General features: G+C 45.5%; 1 protein-coding gene across 7 annotated transcripts in view; it reads left to right on the top strand.

Moving 5' to 3' along the window:
- ano8b (anoctamin 8b) overlaps window positions 1–20,343 on the top strand; it is a 90,607-nt gene that overhangs the window by 60,625 nt on the left and 9,639 nt on the right. For 4 of the 7 annotated variants that reach the window (XR_005051895.1, XM_036978774.1, XM_036978776.1 and 1 more), the window contains exons 7-18: window positions 799–926; window positions 1,953–2,114; window positions 2,883–3,035; window positions 7,266–7,392; window positions 8,146–8,201; window positions 8,335–8,409; window positions 8,601–8,735; window positions 9,240–9,278; window positions 10,953–11,200; window positions 11,416–11,947; window positions 16,163–16,354; window positions 18,432–18,563. Coding sequence is in view for 6 of the 7 variants with exons in the window: in XM_036978774.1 (XP_036834669.1) it covers window positions 799–926; window positions 1,953–2,114; window positions 2,883–3,035; window positions 7,266–7,392; window positions 8,146–8,201; window positions 8,335–8,409; window positions 8,601–8,735; window positions 9,240–9,278; window positions 10,953–11,200; window positions 11,416–11,947; window positions 16,163–16,354; window positions 18,432–18,563 (1,979 nt within the window). In the remaining variant the exon portion in view is untranslated. The remainder of the gene's footprint in view (window positions 1–798; window positions 927–1,952; window positions 2,115–2,882; window positions 3,036–7,265; window positions 7,393–8,145; window positions 8,202–8,334; window positions 8,410–8,600; window positions 8,736–9,239; window positions 9,279–10,952; window positions 11,201–11,415; window positions 11,948–16,162; window positions 16,355–18,431; window positions 18,564–20,343) is intronic. The other 3 variants (XM_036978779.1, XM_036978777.1, XM_036978775.1) reach the window with 2 other exon arrangements.

Genomic DNA, 20,343 nt, shown 5'->3' with positions numbered 1-20,343 from the left:
CTCCCTCTGTGGTGAATCTAACAGTCTGTCTCCCTCTGTGGTGAATCTAACAGTCTGTCTCCCTCTGTGGTGAATCTAACAGTCTGTCTCCCTCTGTGGTGTATCTAACCGTCTGTCTCCCTCTGTGGTGTATCTAACAGTCTGTCTCCCTCTGTGGTGAATCTAACAGTCTGTCTCCCTCTGTGGTGTATCTAACCGTCTGTCTCCCTATGTGGTGTATCTAACGGTCTGTCTCCCTCTGTGGTGTATGTCTGTCTCCCTCTGTTGTGTATCTAACGGTCTGTCTCCCTCTGTGGTGTATCTAACAGTTTGTCTCCCTCTGTAGTGTATCTAACGGTTTGTCTCCCTCTGTAGTGTATCTAACGGTTTGTCTCCCTCTGTGGTGAATCTAACAGTCTGTCTCCCTCTGTGGTGAATCTAACAGTCTGTCTCCCTCTGTGGTGTATCTAACAGTCTGTCTCCCTCTGTGGTGAATCTAACAGACTGTCTCCCTCTGTGGTGAATCTAACAGTCTGTCTCCCTCTGTGGTGTATCTAATGGTCTGTCTCCCTCTGTGGTGAATCTAACAGTCTGTCTCCCTCTGTGGTGTATCTAACGGTTTGTCTCCCTCTGTGGTGAATCTAACAGTCTGTCTCCCTCTGTGGTGAATCTAACAGTCTGTCTCCCTTTGTGGTGTATCTAATGGTCTGTCTCCCTCTGTGGTGTATCTAACAGTCTGTCCTCCTCTGTGGTTCATCTAACAGTCTGTCCCCCTCTGTGGTTCATCTAACAGTCTGTCTCCCTCTGTGGTGAATCTAGATGATATTCGTGACTACTTTGGGGTGAAGATAGCCATGTACTTCGCCTGGCTGGGGTTCTACACCACGTCTATGCTGTATCCTGCTGTCATCGGCTTCGTGCTCTGGGTTCTCACCGAGTCTGACCAGGTGACTTTTAGACTGGACCTTTTCAAGTGTCCTGTCTGGAATGGGGTGTAGCTGTACACCAAGCTGCCTCACACTACAGCAGCAGGAGATAGACTCCTGTCCTCTGGGTCAAGACAAGGCTTTACTTACAGCTTACTTTTCAAATGCACTGTTTGTATCTCATTTAGTACAGATACACAGAGACATACTCACTGTGATACACTCCAATCTGCTCTGAAGTACAGTGTATTCCCTTCTTTAACAACGTTAGCCTTTTCTACTGGCTCACGGCGAGATATTGAACTGTGTTGACGTTTGAAAATGTAGCAACTGTGTTTCTAAGGTTCCTCAGACATGATGATCTCATGTCTTTTCATGGAATAGAAGGACCACCTGTGTATTCTCCTCTCTCCTCAGACGAGTCGTGATATCTGCTGTGTATTCTCTCTCCTCAGATGAGTCGTGATATCTGCTGTGTATTCTCGTCTCTCTCCTCAGACGAGTCGTGATATCTGCTGTGTTTTCTCTCTCCTCAGATGAGTCGTGATATCTGCTGTGTATTCTCGTCTCTCTCCTCAGACGAGTCGTGATATCTGCTGTGTTTTCTCTCTCCTCAGACGAGTCGTGATATCTGCTGTGTATTCTCTCTCCTCAGATGAGTCGTGATATCTGCTGTGTATTCTCCTCTCTCCTCAGACGAGTCGTGATATCTGCTGTGTTTTCTCTCTCCTCAGATGAGTCGTGATATCTGCTGTGTATTCTCCTCTCTCCTCAGACGAGTCGTGATATCGTCTGTGTATTCTCTCTCTTCAGACGAGTCGTGATATCTGCTGTGTATTCTCTCTCTTCAGACGAGTCGTGATATCTGCTGTGTATTCTCTCTCCTCAGATGAGTCGTGATATCTGCTGTGTATTCTCCTCTCTCCTCAGACGAGTCGTGATATCTGCTGTGTATTCTCCTGTCTCCTCAAACGAGTCGTGATATCTGCTGTGTATTCTCTCTCCTCAGACGAGTCGTGATATCTGCTGTGTATTCTCTCTCCTCAGACGAGTCGTGATATCTGCTGTGTGGTGTTTGCACTGTTTAACGTGGTGTGGGCCACACTCTTCTTGGAGAGGTGGAAGAGAAGGGGGGCGGAGCTGGCCTATAAGTGGGGTACGCTGGACACCCCTAACGAGTCCCTAGAGGAACCACGGACGCAGTTTAGGGTGAGGACGACATGAGAACATTTCAACTCAATGTCTCAATATATTTTACAGAAGAAGATGACTAAAGAAAAACACAGAGCTACAATAAAAATGATGGACAACAGGTGTAAACATTTTTCCTTCCTCTTCCCTTCCTGCTACTCCCCCCTCTCTCCCCCCTCCATCTCTCACCTCTCTCCACCTCTCTCCATGTCTCTCCACCTCTCTCCATGTCTCTCCACCTCTCTCCATGTCTCTCCACCTCTCTCTATGTCTCTCCACCTCTCTCCATGTCTCTCCACCTCTCTCTATGTCTCTCCACCTCTCTCCATGTCTCTCCACCTCTCTCTATGTCTCTCCACCTCTCTCCATCTCTCTCCATCTCTTTACACCTCTCTCCTCCCTCCACCTCTCGCCTAACTCCCTCCATCTCTCGCCTCTCTCCCTTCACATCTCTCCTCCCTCCCTCCACCTCTCTCCATTTCTCTCTACCTCTCTCCTCGCTCCACTATCTCCCTCCACCTCTTTCCATCTCCCTCCAACCCTCTATATCTCCCTCCAACTCTCTCCTCCCTCCCTCCGCCTCTCTCCATCTCTCTCTACCTCTCTCCTCCCTCCACCATCTCCCTCCACCTCTTTCCATCTCCCCAACCCTCTATATCTCCCTCCAACTCTCTCCTCCCTCCCTCCCTCCACCTCTCTCCATCTCCCTCCAACTCTCTCCTCCCTCTCTACACCCTTTCCCTCCTCTTTCTCTCAACCCCCCCTACCCCCACTTTCCCTCTGCAGGGTGTGAAGCGGTGCAGCCCCATAACAGGCTGTGAGGAGTTTTACTACCCACCATGGAGGAGGAGGGTGTTCAGGTGGCTGGTCAGCCTGCCCATCTGCATCCTGTGTCTCTGCTTTGTGTTCCTGGCCATGCTCCTCTGCTTCGAACTGCAGGTCACTGAATGATCAACAGCTTCTAGTAACACTGTCAAACCTCCTTACTGGAGATGTACAGTTGAAGTCAGAAGTTTACATATACTTAGGTTGGAGTCATTAAAACTCGTTTTTCAACCACTCCACAAATTTCTTGTTAACAAACTATAGTTTTGTCAAGTCGGTTAGGACATCTACTTTGTGCATGACACAAGTCATTTTTTCCAACAATTGTTTACAGACAGATTATTTCACTTATAATTCACTGTATCACAATTCCAGTGGGTCAGAAGTTTACATACACTAAGTTGACTGTGCCTTTAAACAGCTTGGAAAATTCCAGAAAATGATGTCATGGCTTTAGAAGCTTCTGATAGGCTAATTGACATACTTTGAGTCAATTGGAGGTGTACCTGTGGATGTATTTCAAGGCCTACCTTCAAACTCAGTGCCTCTTTGCTTGACATCATGCGAAAATCAAAAGAAATTAGCCAAGACCTCAGAAAAATAATTGTAGACATCCACAAGTCTGGTTCATCCTTGGGAGCAATTTCCAAATGCCTGAAGGTACCACGTTCATCTGTACAAACAATAGTATGCAAGTATAAACACCATAGGACCACGCAGCCGTCATACCGCTCAGGAAGGAGACGCATTCTGTCTCCTAGAGATTAACGCACTTTGGTGTGAAAAGTGCACATCAATCCCAGAACAACAGCAAAGGACCTTGTGAAGATGCTGGAGGAAACAGGTACAAAAGTATCTATATCCACAGTAAAACGAGTCCTATATCGACATAACCCGAATGGCCACTCAGCAAGGAAGAAGCCACTGCTCCAAAACTGCCATAAAAAAGCCAGACTACGGTTTGCAACTGGGTACAAAGATCGTACTTTTTGGAGAAATGTCCTCTGGTCTGATGAAACAAAAATAGAACTGTTTGGCTATAATGACCATCGTTATGTTTGGAGGAAAAAGGGGGAGGCTTGCAAGCTGAAGAACACCATCCCAACCGTGAAGCACGGGGGTGGCAGCATCATGGTGTGGGAGTGCTTTGCTTCAGGAGGGACTGGTGCACTTCACAAAATAGATGGCATCATGAGGCAGGAATATTATGTGAATATATTGAAGCAACATCTCAAGACATCAGTTAAAGCTTGGTCGCAAATGGGTCTTCCAAATGGACAATGACCTCAAGCATACTTCCAAAGTTGTGGTAAAATGGCTTAAGGACAACATACTCAAGGTATTGGAGAGGTCATCACAAAGCCCTGACCTCAATCCTATAGCAAATTTGTGGGCAGAACTGAAAAAGCGTGTGCGAACAAGGAGGCCTACCAACCTGACTCAGTTACACCAGCTCTGTCAGGAGGAATGGGCCAGAATTCACCCAACTTATTGTGGGAAGCTTGTGGAAGGCTACCCGAAACGTTTGACCCAAGTTAAACCATTTAAAGGTAATGCTACCAAATACTAATTGAGTGTATGTAAACTTCTGACCGACTGGGAATGTGATGAAAGAAATAAAAGCTGAAATAAATCATTATCTCTACTATTATTCTGACATTTCACATTCTTAAAGTGGTTACTAGGATTACATGTCAGGAATTGTGAAAAACTGAGTTTAAATGTATTTGTCTAAGGTAAACTTCCGACTTCCACTGTACATTTCTTTTGATTCTGAATCGGTCATAAACATCTATTCCTTAGGATGGATGTGGTTCTTGTCAGTGCGTTCTATAGCTGTATATAGCCACGTAATACAGAATAGTTAGATATATGTAATTGAAGCCATATTTTAATTTATTTTATTTAGCCTTTATTTAACCAGGAAGGGCTCATTGAGATTGAAATCTCTTTTTCAAGAGCGCCCTGGCCAAGATAGGCAGCACCAAGTCATTACAAAAAAAATACAGACAGACAACATGAAAAACTACAAGTAAAAACCATTGAATTCACAAGAGTATAAAACAGCAAATTAAAAACATTGACAGGTCAGGGAATCAGCCTCAAAATCCTTCATCAGTGATTTAAAAACACCAATCAGGACAAGTTCTTCCAGTTTAGAAGTATTTTGTAAGGCGTTCCAAGACGATGGCGCAGAGGACATAAAAGTCATTTTACCAAATTCAGTTCGGACATTGGAACAGTTAACAGGATAAAGTCAAGCGAACGAAGAGAGTACCCACCACATTTCTGAACAATAAAAATGCACAAATAAAAAGGTAGTAAACCCAAAATGGCTTTGTAAATAAAAGTATACCAGTGCCTGAGCCTACGAGTGACTAGAGAAGGCCAGCCAACCCTGGTATACAAAGTGCAGTGGTGCGTAAGGGTTTTGCAGTTTAAAATAAATCTCAAAGTGCCATGGTAAAGAGTGTCAATTGATCTCAAACACTGAGCGGAAGCATTCATATATAAAATATCCCCATAGTCTAGTAAAGGCACAAATGTAGCTGATACTAGCCTCCTTCTGGCTTTAAAAGAAAAACAGGCCTTATTCCTAAAATAAAATCCTAATTTCAGCTTCAATTTTTTTTGTAAGTTATTGAAAATGCAATTTAAAAGAGAGGCCATCATCAATTAAAATTCCAAGATATTTAGATGAGATTACAACCTCAATCTCCTTGCCCTGACAGGTAGGTGAATAGGTGAAAGGTTCAGAGGTCTATTTCTTACAGTACCAGGCAAAATTGTAGAATAATAGTGAAGACATAAAAACCATGATATAACACATACAAACCAAAAAGGGTTAAACAAATCAAAACACATTTTAGAGTTTAAATTATTTAAAGTAGCCACCCTTTCCTTGTGACAGCTTTGCACACTCCTGGAATTCTCTCAACCAGCTTCATGAGGAATGCTTTTCCAACAGTCTTGAAGGAGTTCCCACATATATGCTGAGTGCTTGTTGACTGCTTTTCCTTCACTCTATGATCCAACTCATCCCAAACGATCTGAATTGGGTTGAGATCGGGTGATTGTGGAGGCCAGGTTATCAGATGCAGCACTCCATCACTCTCCTTCTTAGTCAAATATGCCTTACACAGCCTGGAGGTGTTTTGGGGTCATTGTCCTGTTGAAAAACGAATGATAGTCCCACTAAGCGCTAACCAGATGGGATGTTGTATCACTTCAGAACGCTACCGTAGCCATGCTGGTAAAGTGTGCCTTGCATTCTAAATAAATCACTGACAGTGTCACCAGCAATTCACACCTCCTCCTCACACACCTTCACACCTCCTCCTCCATGCTTCACGGTGGGAACCACAAATGCGGAGATCATCCATTAATCTACTCTGCGTCTCACAATGACACTGCGGTTGGAACCAAAACTCTCAAATTTGCACTCATCAGACCAAAGGACTGATTTCCTTGCTCGTGTTTCTTGGCCCAAGTTAGTCTCTTCTTATTATTGGTGTCCTTTAGTAGTGGTTTCTTTGCAGCAATTCGACCATGAAGGCCTGATTCACGCAGTCTCCTCTGAACAGTTGATGTTGAGATGTGTCTGTTACTTGAACTATGTGAAGCATTTATTTGGGTTGCAATTTCTGAGGTGCAGTTCATTCTAATGAACTTATCCTCTGCAGCAGAGGTAACTCTGGGCCTTCGTTTCCTGTGGCGGTCCTCATGAGAGACAGTTTCATCATAGCACTTGATGGTTTTTGCGACTGCACTTGAAGAAACTTTCAAACTTCTTGACATTTTCCGTATTGACTGACCTTCATGTCTTAAATTAATGATGGATTGTTGTTGAGCTGTTCATGCCATAATATGGTATTTTACCAAATAGGGCTATCTTTTGTATACTGTACCACCCCTACCATGTCACAACACAACTGATTGGTTCAAATGCATTAAGAAGGAAATAAATGACACAAATTAACTTTTAACAAGGCGGTTCATTGAAATGCATTCCAGGTGACTACCTCATGAAGCTGGTTGAGAGAATGCCAAGAGTGTGCAAAGCTGTCATCAAGGCAAAGTGTGGCTACTTTGAAGAAGCTCAAATATAAAATATATTTTGATTTGTTTACTACATGATTCCATATGTGTTATTTCAAAGTTGTGATGTCTTCACTATTTTCCTACATTGTAGAAAATAGTAAAAATAAAGAATAACCCTTGAATGAGTAGGTGAGTCCAAACTGTTGACTGGTACTGTATGTAGATTGACATTGTATGGACGGTATAGGTTTGTAATGTGTGTAGTAAGTAAGAAAGTTGTTGTTGTTGTTATGGTGTTTGCAGGAGTTTGTTATGGGGATTAAAGAAGTACCTCGCCTGGCCCGGTTCATCCCTAAGATCATGCTGGCCATCACTGTGACTGCCTGTGACGAGGTGTACAGGAAGATAGCCTACTGGCTCAACGACATGGGTGAGAACAAGCACTCTTATCCCTTTCATACACAGACCAACATCCCACTATTTTACCATGCCTGCTTCTGTATACCAGGTGCTGGTGTATCTGAAAAGGGTAGGGGGTAAAAAAAAAATGTAACACCTATAAACCTAGCGTGAATCCCAAACCAACCTCTTGCCCCTATCAACTCAGTCGTAGGGCCCTCCATTGTCACGTGCTGCTGACGAAACTCAGAGGGTGACTTCAAGAGTGGCGAGTGAGGAACAAATAAACCCCTCAACTTCGGGACACACTTGTGATGATGCAATTCATGTTTCACATTTAAATAATAAAACAAGCATGAAATTAAAAATTGTTTTACAAGATATACTCCTCAGTAACATTTAATTTGGGAGGTATTTAATCTGTAACATGTGTCAAGCCTCGAACTCAGACACAAACAATTACAGGTGGCTCATAATTAGATATTTTGTGTGAAATTGTGCAAACTCAAAAATAACGCGGTGCGTTATGGGATACCACTTCGCTCTGAAGCAGGCAGCGTTGCTGGCTCTGTGGAAGTGGCTATCGGAGGGTCTAATTAGCCCCTACACCCTTCGTAATTTTCACCCCTTCAGCTTTGGGACACTTGTGCATGTGGCAGAGGGGAAGGGGAATGGGCTAATGGAGGGCAGAGAGTCGAGGAGCAGCGGAATTTTAAAAAACGAATTCAGGTGATGATGTGATGATGTTGCTGTGAATTCTGATGTTATATTTCTTCCCCCACAGAAAACTATAGACTCCAGAGTGCCTATGAGAAACATCTCATCATTAAATTGGTTCTTGTGAGTGCTGTCATCTTCCTTATTACATGGAAATTGGACTCACTTTTCACAAGACAAAGGATTGAAATACAGAATTGACACTTTCCCGCGCGGAGGTCTTTACCACTCACATGTTTTCTTTCTGTACTCTCAGTTTCAGTTTGTAAACTCTTATCTCAGCCTTTTCTACATTGGATTCTACCTCAAAGACATGGAGCGTCTGAAAGAGGTAAGAGACACTTAAATCACAACACGTTTCCACTCCTTCCAAATAGTTACCCAAACCGTGTTCACCTTCCTGGTCTTCCTTGCTTTATCCCTCCCTCCCCTTCACATGCTGCTCTCTCTTCGTTCTGTCTATTTTCCATCCTGTCTCTGTTGTGTGGTTCCGTGGTGCTGGTTCCGTGGTGCTGGTCTTAGGTGTTGCTGGTGTTCTCTCTGGGACAGAGTCTTCTCAGACAGCTGAAGGACAATGTGCTGCCTTTTGTCTTCCTCAAGATCAAGCTGTTGGTTGTCACCATCCCCTGGGTCATCAAGGCCTCCTTCAGGTCCAAAGTACGACCTTGCCTGTGTGTCAAGGGTCAGGGGGTTAGAGGTCAAAGTCATCTCGACATTACCTGCCCAGCGCCCAAATGCATGACCTTAGACCTTTAAACATCATGTGCCTTATTTGTGTAGAGTTGTAGACTGTTATTTTGTTGTGCTTGTAGTTTTAGCATCATTATTGTATGTATCTTTTGGCATTGCATAGAAAGCATTTCCATGTTCAGGTATATGCAGGATGGCTAAATGTGTGTCTGTTGTAGGCTGTCTGCTAGCATTAACCTGCTAGTCCTATAGCACATGTAGTCCTGTTTTTGTAAGGATTCCGTTGGTAACTTGTCACACACCCAGTTACCTACTATGGGAAGACGTGTATTACATGTGAATACTATGTTGATTTAAAAACACATATAGAATGTTCCACAGTTGGTTTCCCACTCTGTTGGTTGTGTTCCTGATGGGACTTTGGAAGCGGTTGATATGTCTGTTAAGCAGTGTTCTGCTTTGGGTTTGTAGCATCTGGCTACCTTTGGATTTGAGCAGCTGTTCTATAAGGTTTGTGTCGGGAAAGTCATTTGCCTGGCACGTCAATCTGTCACTCTGTCCTTTTGTCATTCTTCCTGTCCTTTTGTCCTTCTTCCTGTCCTTTTGTCCTTCTTTCTGTCACTCTGTCCTTCTTCCTGTCACTCTGTCCTTCTTCCTGTCACTCTGTCCTTCTTCCTGTCACTCTGTTCTTCTTCCTGTCACTCTGTTCTTCTTCCTGTCACTCAGTCCATCTCTAATAACTGTGGCCTTGTGTGTTTATAGTTTATTCATTTCTGTGTGTTTATAGATTTCTGAAAACCCAAAATGTTCCAGGATATGTTTTTATACCTCACTTTCTGTTTGTGTTAAGGAACATACTAATCATTTGTTGTCATCGGTGTAAACTGATGACTGAGGACTGAGGACTGTCTGTCTATATGCTATGTGTGGTTTGTGCTTTGACTTGGTCATGGTTTGCAGTGAAATGACAATATGTGTGTGTCTCTGTGTCCTAGGTCTCAACTCAGTGGTAGTCATGGTAGTGGTAGTCATGATAGTGGTAGTCATGGTATTGGTAGTCATGATAATGGTAGTCATGGTAGTGGTAGTCATGATAGTGGTAGTCATGGTAGTGGTAGTCATGATAGTGGTAGTCATTGTAGTGGTAGTCATGATAGTGGTAGTCATGGTAGTGGTAGTCATGGTAGTGGTAGTCATGATAGTGGTAGTCATGGTAGTGGTAGTCATGATATTGGTAGTCATGGTAGTGGTAGTCATGGTAGTGGTAGTCATGATAGTGGTAGTCATGGTAGCGGTAGTCATGGTAGTGGTAGTCAAGGTAGTGGTAGTCATGATAATGGTAGTCATGGTAGTGGTAGTCATGGTAGTGGTAGTCATGATAGTGGTAGTCATGGTAGTGGTAGTCATGGTAGTGGTAGTCATGGTAGTGGTAGTCATGGTAGTGGTAGTCAAGGTAGTGGTAGTCATGATAGTGGTAGTCATGATAGTGGTAGTCATGGTAGTGGTAGTCATGATATTGGTAGTCATGGTAGTGGTAGTCATGGTAGTGGTAGTCATGATAGTGGTAGTCATGGTAGCGGTAGTCATGGTAGTGGTAGTCATGGTAGTGGTAGTCATGATAGTGGTAGTCATGATAGTGGTAGTCATGGTAGTGGTAGTCATGGTAGTGGTAGTCAAGGTAGTGGTAGTCATGATAGTGGTAGTCATGGTAGTGGTAGTCATGGTAGTGGTAGTCAAGGTAGTGGTAGTCATGATAGTGGTAGTCATGGTAGTGGTAGTCATGGTAGTGGTAGTCATGGTAGTGGTAGTCATGATAGTGGTAGTCATGGTAATGGTAGTCATGGTAGTGGTAGTCATGGTAGTGGTAGTTATGTATGTCATAGTTTTGATGTTACACATTGGACCAGGCAGTAGATCCAGAGCAGCGTATGTATTTGAATGGGAGTGAACTGCTTGCGGTTTAGATATACAATTGTTTTCAGTCCATTGCGTTTAGTACTGAGTGAATATTTTATTTTTGCAAAGGAATTATCTTTCTTGATTTTGTACAACTTTATTTGTTTACTGTGGTGCCCTAATGATTACTTATCGAAATCGCTATGCATGGTATTAAACCCTGTGACAGATCCTGACATCCCTGACCTTTAACCCTTGATCCTGTCCTCTATTTCCTGTTTGTGTCAGATGCTGGCCACCCTGCTGATCATCCGCCATTTTGTCCAGAACGTGAAGGAGGTGATGCAGCCTTACCTGTACGAGCGCCACAAGCTGGGCGAGCTCACCCTGCGCAGCGTCTGGGATCTGCTCCTCTCAGCCCTGCTCAAGTACTGCAGGCTGGCCGCAGGAAAGCCCCAGGCTTCACCCACCGACCAGGCCATGCCGGGCCCTGGCCTGAGGGGAACCAGACCCGGGGTGAGACAGCCTGACCGCAGGTAATGCTGTCACAACGGCTTGTATTCATCCATGAAAACGTAACACGAGAGCTTCCTTTTTCAGACATGTTTCCTTGAGTGTAGTCAAGCCTGTGTTTTGATTTGTTTGAGGATGTGTGACACGTTCACATTATTACATGGCTAACCCAATACAATAGTGTTATAGATAGTATATGATTATATGACTACAGGCAAACCTTTCCTCTGTTCTGCAGGGAGAAGAAGTGTCTGAATGGGGGATGTGGGGTGCCTGAAGAGGAGGAGGGAGAGAGGGAGGAGGGGGACAGTGGGAGGTTCAGTGAGGGAGAGAATGAGGAATCGTCTGAGAGTCTGATAGACTGTGGCCTCAAGCTGAGGAAGGTCAGCTTCATAGAGAGGGGGGACAGGAAGTCGTCTGGAGGGGGCTGCATCCCCACAATGGAGGACAGTTTCTTGGAGGACGGCAGCCCCACTATGGTGGAGAAGGGGATGGATCCGGCATCGGTGTTCGAGACATATGATGATGACGATGACAATGGCGTCACTGAGACAAAGGACACGGGAGTTTCGGCCAATGAGAGTATGGCGGCTGCCCCGCTGCCTTCTGGGCCAGAGAGCACGGTGACGGTGCGTCATCGCAGAAGGCAGAGGAGTTTGGAGAGGGCAGACTCTAAAACCAAGCGGGAGTCATGGATCGACCCGCCAGAGGAGCAGGAGAGTACGAGTCTGGCACAGGCTGAGATGGAGAGCTGCATGCAGACATATGAGGTAGGAAGACAGCACACACACAGACACACACATACACATGCACACACACACATACACAAACACACATGCACACACACACATACACACACAAACTAACTAATGAGCAGGCTCACTCACTATGTGACCTATGTCAACAATGCCAACTCTAAATAAACAATTCCATCGTCCCATATGAGACCAACTAGAGGGGTAACCATCCTTCTGTAGATCTATTTCCATTTTCATACTGAATCATGTAGCTGGGCACGTGTTCCTGTTACCATGGCCTGAGATTTACCCCATGCTCTCTCAGCCAAACTCATGCCTCTGTCCATCCATATGATACTACAATATATCCTGCCTAGAGTCCTTCACAAACTCTCATTTGATCCCTGAAGTGATTTGAGCTCTAAGCTGTTGATTGGTATCTGGGATGGCATGGATTGGTTTTGAGGTTACCTCTGGGAAAATACTTCTACTTATTCTATTGACTGCTGTGCTAACTTGAATGTAATTACTGTGTAAATCAAATCCAATTGTATTGGTCACATACACATGTTTAGCAGATGTTATTGAAGGTGTAGCGAAATGTAGTGTAGTGTGTAGTTTCTTGCTCCAACAGTGCAGTAGGATCTAACAAGTAATATCTAACAATTTCACAACAATACACACAAATCTAAAGTAAAGTAATGGAATTAAGAATATATAAATATTTGGACGAGCAATGTCAGAGTGGCATAGACTAAAATACAGTAGAATAGAATAGACTATAGACATACAGTGGGGCAAAAAAGTATTTAGTCAGCCACCAATTGTGCAAGTTCTCAGACTTAAAAATATGAGAGAGGCCTGTAATCTTCATCATAGGTACACTTCAACTATGACAGACAAAATGAGAAATAAAAATCCAGAAAATCACATTGTATGATTTTTAATGAATTTATTTGCAAATTATGGTGAAAAATAAGTATTTGGTCAATAACCAAAGTTTATCTCAATACTTTGTTATATACCCTTTGTTGGCAATGACAGAGGTCAAACGTTTTCTGTAAGTCTTCACAAGGTTTTCACACACTGTTGTTGGTATTTTGGCCCATTTCTCCACGCAGATCTCCTCTAGAGCAGTGATGTTTTGGGGCTGTTGCTGGGCAACACGGACTTTCAACTCCCTCCAAAGATTTTCTATGGGGTTGAGATCTGGAGACTGGCTAGGCCACTCCAGGACCTTGAAATGCTTCTTACGAAGCCACTCCTTTGTTGCCCGGGCGGTGTGTTTGGGATCATTGTCATGCTGAAAGACCCAGCCACGTTTCATCTTCAATGCCCTTGCTGATGGAAGGAGGTTTTCACTCAAAATCTCACGATACATGGCCCCATTCATTCTTTCCTTTCCACGGATCAGTCGTCCTGGTCCCTTTGCAGAAAAACAGCCCCAAAGCATGATGTTTCCACCCCCATGCTTCACAGTAGGTATGGTGTTCTTTGGATGCAACTCAGCATTCGTTGTCCTCCAAACACGACGAGTTGAGTTTTTACCAAAAAGTTCTATTTTGGTTTCATCTGACCTTATGACATTCTCCCAATCTTCTTCTGGATCATCCAAACGCTCTCTAGCAAACTTCCGACGGGCCTGGACATGTACTGGCTTAAGCACGGGGACACGTCTGGCACTGCAGGATTTGAGTCCCTGGTGGCGTAGTCATTCACTAGGTCATTCACTAGGTCCCCCCGTGTAGTTCTGAGATTTTTGCTCACCGTTCTTGTGATCATTTTGACCCCACGGGGTGAGATCTTGCGTGGAGCCCCAGATCGAGGGAGATTATTAGTGCTCTTGTATGTCTTCCATTTCCTAATAATTGCTCCCACAGTTGATTTCTTCAAACCAAGCTGCTTACCTATTGCAGATTCAGTCTTCCCAGCCTGGTGCAGGTCTACAATTTTGTTTCTGGTGTCCTTTGACAGCTCTTTGGTCTTGGCCATAGTGGAGATTGGAGTGTGACTGTTTGAGGTTGTGGACAGGTGTCTTTTATACTGATAACAAGTTCAAACAGGTGCCATTAATACAGGTAACGAGTGGAGGACAGAGGAGCCTCTTAAAGAAGAAGTTACAGGTCTGTGAGAACCAGAAATCTTGCTTGTTTGTAAGTGACCAAATACTTATTTTCCACCATAATTTGCAAATAAATTCATAAAAAATCCTACAATGTGATTTTCTGGATTTTTTTTCAAATTTTGTCTGTCAAAGTTGAAGTGTATCTATGATGAAAATTACAGGGCTCTCTCATCTTTTTAAGTGGGAGAACTTGCACAATTGGTGGCTGACTAAATACTTTTTTGCCCCACCGTATGAGATGAGTAATGCAAAATATGTAAATATTATTAAAGTGACTAGTGTTCCATTATTAAAGTGGCCAGTGATTTCAAATATATGTATATAGGGCAGCAGCCTCTAAGGTGCTAGTGATGGCTATTTAGCAGTCTGATGGCCTTGCTGTTTTTCAGTGTCTCGGTCCCAGCTTTGATGCACCTGTACTGACCTCGCCTTCTGGATGATAACGGGGTGAACAGGCAGTGGCTCGGGTGGTTGCTGTCCTTGATGATCTTTTTGGCCTTCCTGTGACATCTGGAGCTGTAGGTGTCCTGGAGGGCAGGTAGTTTGCCCCCGGTGATGCGTTGGGCAGACGGTGGGGTCTGCGGTTGCGGGTGGTGCAGTTGCCGTACCAGGCGGTGATACAGCCCAACAGGATGCTCTCAATTGTGCATCTGTCAAAGTTTGTGAGGGTTTTAGGTGCCAAGACACAAAAAAAAATCAGCCTCCTGAGGTTTATCCTGGCCAGGTCGCAGTTGTAAATGAGAACTTGTTCTCAACTAGCCTACCTGGTTAAATAAAGGTGAAATAAAAAAAATTACTGTTGCGCCTTCTTCACCACACTGTCTGTGTGGGTGGACCATTTCAGTTTGTCAGTGACGTGTGCTTTCCACCTTCTCCACCGTGGTCCCGTCGATATGGATAGTGCTCCCTCTGACGTTTCCTGAAGTCCACGACCAGCTCTTTTGTTTTGTTGATGTTGAGTGAGAGATTATTTTCCTGGCACCACACACCCAGGGCCCTCACCTCCTCCCTGTAAGCTGTCTCGTCATTGTTGATAATCAGGCCTACTACTGTTGTGTCATCTGCAAACTTGATGATTGAGTTGGAGGCGTGCTTGGACACGCAGTCATGGGTGAACAGGGAGTACAGGAGGGGGCTGAGCACGCATCCTTGTGAACACCCATGTGTTGAGGATCAGCGAAGGGTAGGTTTTGTTTCCTGCCTTCACCACCAGGGGGCGGCCCATCAGGAAGTCCAGGACCCAGTTGCATAGGCCGCAGTTCAAACCCAGATCCTTGACTAGTTAGTCTCTCAAAGCACTTCATGATGACAGAAGTGAGTGCTACAGGGCGATAGTCATTTAGTTCAGTTACCGTAGCTTTCTTGGGTACAGGAACAATGGTGTATATCTTGAAGCATGTGGGGACAGCAGACTGAGATAGGGAGAGATCGAATATGTCCATAAACACTCCAGCCAGCTGGTCTGCGTATGCTCTGAGGACGCGGCTAGGGATGCCGTCTGGGCCGTCCGCCTTGCAAGGGTTAACACGGTTAAATGTCTTTACTCACGTCGGCCATGGAGAAGGAGAGCCCACAGTCCTTGGTATGCGGGCCGCGTCGGTGGCACTCTGTTATCCTCAAAGCAGGCGAAGGTGTTTAGCCTGTCCTGAAGTAAGACGTCAGTGTCCGCACGTGGATGGTTTTCCATTTGTAGTCCGTGATTGTCTGTAGACCCTACCACATACGTCTCATAGAAAATAGCATTAATGTAATACCACCAAGAACTGTAAATACGTTGTATCTGTGTCAACTGGCAGTACCACTAAACCATAAAAAAAGGGACATTTACGTTGGGGGTTCTCTTGACGTTACTGTGCGTAGCTAAGTTATCTATGAGTAGCTAGCTTCTCATGTGCAATTACAGTGCCCGTCAAAAGTTTGTACACACATACTCATTCAAGGGTTGATCTTTCTTACTTACTATTTTCTACATTAGAAATAGTGAAGACATCAGAACTATGAAATAACACATATGGAATCATGTAGTAACCAAAAAAGTGTTAAACAAAACAAATATTTTTTTGAACGGGATTATCATCTATCCATGTCACAGACAGTGCTGACAGTGCTTTTGTCCCTTCCAGGACACCTTCCAGGACTACCAGGAGATGTTTGTCCAGTTCGGCTACGTAGTTCTCTTCTCCTCAGCCTTCCCCCTGGCGGCCATGTGTGCCCTCATCAACAACATCATCGAGATCCGCAGCGACGCCTTCAAGCTCTGTACCGGCCTGCAAAGACCCTTCGGCAAGAGAGTGGAGAGCATCGGACAGTGGCAGGTATGACTGAGGTACAGGTATGACTGAAGGAGAGGTATGACTGAGGGACAGGTAGGACTGAGGTACAGGTATGACTGAAGGAGAGGTATGACTGAGGTACAGGTATGACTGAGGTACAGGTATGACTGAGGTACAGGTAGGACTGAGGTACAGGTAGGACTGAGGTACAGGTATGACTGAGGTACAGGTATGACTGAGGTACAGGTAGGACTGAGGTACAGGTATGACTGAGCTACAGGTAGGACTGAGGTACAGGTATGACTGAGGTACAGGTAGGACTGAGGGACAGGCAGGATTGAGGGACAGGCAGGATTGAAGGACAGGCAGGACTGAGGGACAGATGAGATTGAGGGACAGGTAGGACTGAGGGACAGATGTGACTGAGGGACAGGTATGACTGAGGGACAGATGAGACTGAGGGACAGGTATGACTGAGGGACAGATGTGACTGAGGGACAGATGTGACTGAGGGACAGGTATGACTGAGGGACAGATGAGACTGAGGGACAGGTAGGACTGAGGGACAGATGAGACTGAGGGACAGATGTGACTGAGGGACAGGTAGGACTGAGGGACAGATGAGACTGAGGGACAGGTAGGACTGAGGGACAGATGAGACTGAGGGACAGGTAGGACTGAGGGACAGATGTGACTGAGGGACAGGTAGGACTGAGGGACAGGTATGACTGAGGGACAGATGTGACTGAGGGACAGGTAGAACTGAGGGACAGGTAGGACTGAGGGACAGGTATGACTGAGCGACAGGTAGGACTGAGGGACAGATGTGACTGAGGGACAGGTAGGACTGAGGGACAGGTATGACTGAGGAACAGATGAGACTGAGGGACAGGTAGGACTGAGGGACAGATGTGACTGAGGGACAGGTAGGACTGAGGGACAGGTAGGACTGAGGGACAGGTATGACTGAGGAACAGATGAGACTGAGGGACAGGTAGGACTGAGGGACAGATGTGACTGAGGGACAGGTAGGACTGAGGGACAGGTAGGACTGAGGGACAGGTAGGACTGAGGGACAGATGTGACTGAGGGACAGGTAGGACTGAGGGACAGGTATGACTGAGGAACAGATGAGACTGAGGGACAGGTATGACTGAGGGACAGATGAGACTGAGGGACAGGTATGACTGAGGGACAGATGTGACTGAGCGACAGGTGAGATTGAGGCACAGGCAGGATTGAGGGACAGGCAGCACTGAGGGACAGGTAGGACCTAGGGAAAGGCAGGACTGAGGGACAGGTAGGATCTAGGGAAAGCCAGGACTGGGGGACAGGTAGGACCTAGGGAAAGGCACGACTGAGGGACAGGTAGGACCTAGGGAAAGGCAGGACTGAGGGACAGGTAGGACCTAGGGAAAGGCAGGACTGAGGGACAGGTAGGATCTAGGGAAAGGCAGCACTGAGGGACAGGTAGGACCTAGGGAAAGGCAGCACTGAGGCACAGGTAGGACCTAGGGAAAGGCAGGACTGAGGGACAGGTAGGACCTAGGGACAGGTATGACTGAGGGACAGATGAGATTGAGGCACAGGCAGGATTGAGGGACAGGCAGCACTGAGGGACAGGTGGGACCTAGGGAAAGGCAGGACTGAGGGACATATTGGTCAGTTCGAGGGGTGGGAATGGGAAACTGGTTATGCAAGGCCACAGAATGCACAGGCTGTTGTTGTAGCCCAGCACTACTATTCAATAAACAGAGACCTGTCCTTTCATAAAGCCTAATCATGGAGTTGTGTAAGCTTTATAGGCATGATGTTCTGTAGGACAGGTAGGACTGAGGGACAGGTAGGACTGAGGGACAGATGTGACTGAGGGACAGGTAGGACTGAGGGACAGGTATGACTGAGGAACAGATGAGACTGAGGGACAGGTATGACTGAGGGACAGATGAGACTGAGGGACAGGTATGACTGAGGGACAGATGTGACTGAGCGACAGGTGAGATTGAGGCACAGGCAGGATTGAGGGACAGGCAGCACTGAGGGACAGGTAGGATCTAGGGAAAGCCAGGACTGGGGGACAGGTAGGACCTACAGTAAACCTGTCTGTGTCTCTCTGCAGACGGCGATGGAGGCCATGGGTCTGATCGCCATCATAGTCAACTGTTACTTGATTGGTCAGTGTGGTCAGCTGCAGCGCCTCTTCCCCTGGCTCAGCCCTGAGATGGCCATCATCTCCATTGTCATCCTTGAGGTACATCCACTATTAAAGTCACTCACCTGACATCAGATACTGGGCCTTCAGAAAGTATTCACACCCCTTGACTTGTTCCACATTTTGTTGTCTTACAGCCTGAATTTAACGTTGATTGAATAAAAAAATATATAAAAAATGTCACAAGCCTACACACAATACCCCATAATGTCAAAGTAGAATACAGTTTTTGGACATTTTTACAAAGTAATAAAAAATAAAAAATGGTAATGTCTTGAGTCAGTAAGTATTTAACCCCTTTGTTATGGCAAACCTAAATAACTTCAGGAGTACAAGTTTGCGTAACAAGTCACATAGTAAGTTGCATGGACTCTGTGTGCGATAACAGTATTTAACATGATTTTTGGACCCCACACATACAATTATATGTAAGGTCCCTCAGTCGAGCAGTGAATTTCAAACACTGATTCAACCACAAAGATCAGGTAGGTTTTCCAATGCCTTGAAAAGATAGATGGGTGAACATAGTTACACTTTGGATGGTGTATCAATACACCCAGTCACTACAAAGACACAAGCGTCCTTCCTACAGTATATCAAATCAATTTGTATTAGTCACATGCGACTAATACAACAGGGACAACCTTACAGTGAAATGCTTACTTACAAGCACCTAACCAACAATGCAGTTTAAAAAATATGAATAAGAATAAGAAATAAAAAGTAACAAGTAATTAAAATAACAATAGCGAGACTATATACAGGGGGGTACCGGTACATGTTCATTGCGTGGGGGTACCAGTTAGTCGAGGTAATTGAGGTAATATGTAGGTAGAGTTATTAGTGACTATGCATATATAATAACAGAGAGTAGCAGCGGCATAAAAGGGGGGAGCAATGCAAATAGTCTGGGTAGCCATTTGATTAGATGTTCAGGAGTCTTATGGCTTGGGGGTAGAATCTGTTTAGAAGCCTCTTGGACCTAGACTTGGTGCTCCGGTACCGCTTGCCATGCGGTAGCAGAGAGAACAGTCTATGACTATGGTGGCTGGAGTCCTTGACAATTTTTAGGGCCTTCCTCTCACACTGCCTGGTATAGAGGTCCTGGATGGCAGGAGGCTTGGCCCCAGTGATGTACTGGGCCGTACGCACTACCCTCTGTAGTACCTTGCAATCAGATGCCAAGTTGTTGCCATACCAGGAGATGATGCAACCAGTCAAGATGCTCTCGATGGTGCAGCTGTAGAACCTTTTGAGGATCTGAGGGGGGAAAGGGTGTTGTCGTGCCCTCTTCACAACTGTCTTGTTGTGCTTGGACTATAATAGTTTGTTGGGTGATGTGGACACCAAGGAACTTGAAGCTCTCAACATATTCCACTTCAGCCCCGTCGATGAGAATCAGGACGTGCTCGGTCCTCTTTTTCCTGTAGTCCACAATCATCTCCTTTGTCTTGCTCACATTGAGGGAGAGGTTGCTGTCCTGGCACCACACGGCCAGGTCTCTGACCTCCTCTCTATAGGCTGTCTTGTCGTTGATCAGGCCTACCACTGTTGTGTCATCTGCAAATGTAATGATGGTGTTGGAGTCGTGCCTGGCCGTGCAGTCATGAGTGAGCAGGGAGTACAGGAGGGGACTGAGCACGCACCCCTGAGGGGCACCTGTGTTGAGGATCAGCGTGGCGCATATGTTGTTACCTACCCTTACCACCTGGGGGCGGCCCATCAGGAAGTCCAGGATCCAGTTTCAGTGGGAGGTGTTTAGTCCCAGTGTCCTTAGCTTATTGATGAGCTTTGAGGGCACTATGGTGTTGAACACTGA

Source organism: Oncorhynchus mykiss, chromosome 5, assembly GCF_013265735.2.
Source record: "Oncorhynchus mykiss isolate Arlee chromosome 5, USDA_OmykA_1.1, whole genome shotgun sequence".
NCBI lineage: Eukaryota > Metazoa > Chordata > Actinopteri > Salmoniformes > Salmonidae > Oncorhynchus > Oncorhynchus mykiss.
This window is presented reverse-complemented; position numbering and strand designations above follow the sequence as displayed.